This window comes from Sodiomyces alcalophilus, assembly GCF_042370955.1.
Source record: "Sodiomyces alcalophilus JCM 7366 unplaced genomic scaffold ACRALscaffold_2, whole genome shotgun sequence".
Taxonomy (NCBI): domain Eukaryota; kingdom Fungi; phylum Ascomycota; class Sordariomycetes; order Glomerellales; family Plectosphaerellaceae; genus Sodiomyces; species Sodiomyces alcalophilus.
The window spans coordinates 1,502,915-1,503,848 of record NW_027263533.1 but is presented as its reverse complement, the minus strand read 5'-3'; the positions used below and the strand labels follow the sequence as shown (position 1 = coordinate 1,503,848).

Sequence of the window (934 nt, the reverse complement as noted above, 5' to 3'; positions counted from 1 at the left end):
CAGCCATGTGACCAACAATATTCCGTTTCCCTTTGCTATCAAGAACGCAGTCCAGGGACCCTCACAGCCATGTCTAGCACACGAGCAGCAGCATCCCGAAGAAACAAATGTGCTTCATTAGCAAGCGAACACCATGCGTGGTGCCCATGGGCCATGGGCAAAAGACGCCGTCGTTGAAGAATTCAGTATAGTTGTACAAGCGTAGTGTTTACAGAGAGAATCGCCCTCGCCATCGTTCTCGCTTTTCGAACCGCCAACCTCCAACCTCCGCCGTCTACCAGCTTGCCTTCTTCACGCCCGGAAGGTTACCCTCTATCGCTTGCATTCGGAAGTTGTACTATTGCCGCCACTTTGTGTCAGTTTACTTATTCTTCGAACCAGCGACGCCCACGACCAGTCTCCAGAGCCAAAGGCCCAAGCTATTGATCCCCATCATTCCGCCAGAATGGGCACGTACCCTCGTCATCTTAAAGTCGCGGAATACACCGCGGCTCTTCCCGCCCAGAATGCACCGATTCCGGATCTGTGTCGGCCTCGTGTAGCAATGCATCTGTGACAGCTGGAGCTGGGCTTCGGCCCGTACGCGCGGGGGGAGGGTGGTGTTGCGGATGATGTAGCGGAGCGCTTGCCTGTGATTCGGGGGCGGTGGCCATGCTGTCAGCTTTCTCGCCCTCTTGTCCCACCAGAAGTGATAGGCAGGACCCTCGTTATGAGCTTCACGTACCTCTCCGTCTCAAAGGCCTCGAAAGCCTTGCGCTTCGTGTGGTCGCGAATCGTGCCAATCTTGACGAAGCAGCCCAGAGTGAGCTTCTTCGCCCGTTGAAACATGGACATCTTGCTCGTGTGGTGGGTGGTGATTGCGATGCTGAACTCGGCTGGAGCGCAACGTCGTCGGTCCAATTCGCGAGGCTTTCTTTCGGTCAGGTTGGTTCAT

The 934-nt window shown here is 55.7% G+C and overlaps 1 protein-coding gene across 1 annotated transcript; it reads right to left on the bottom strand.

Annotated features, from left to right (window-relative positions):
- Positions 1-934, bottom strand: ACRALDRAFT_1047698 (mitochondrial 37S ribosomal protein uS14m). The gene is made up of 3 exons (XM_071015516.1): positions 725-934; positions 458-629; positions 1-337 (listed from the first exon to the last, which is right to left on the bottom strand). Exons 1-3 carry the CDS (start codon positions 832-834, stop codon positions 275-277), a joined length of 345 nt encoding a protein of 114 aa, XP_070876706.1. The 5' UTR covers positions 835-934; the 3' UTR covers positions 1-274.

Coding starts and splice junctions, on each gene's coding strand:
- ACRALDRAFT_1047698 (XM_071015516.1), bottom strand. CDS start 834: ATGTCCATGTTTCAACGGGCGAAGAAGCTCACTCTGGGCTGCTTCGTC. Junction 630..724: donor GAGGCCTTTGAGACGGAGAG/GTACGTGAAGCT, acceptor CCCGAATCACAG/GCAAGCGCTCCGCTACATCA. Junction 338..457: donor GCGACTTTAAGATGACGAGG/GTACGTGCCCAT, acceptor TGGCGGCAATAG/TACAACTTCCGAATGCAAGC.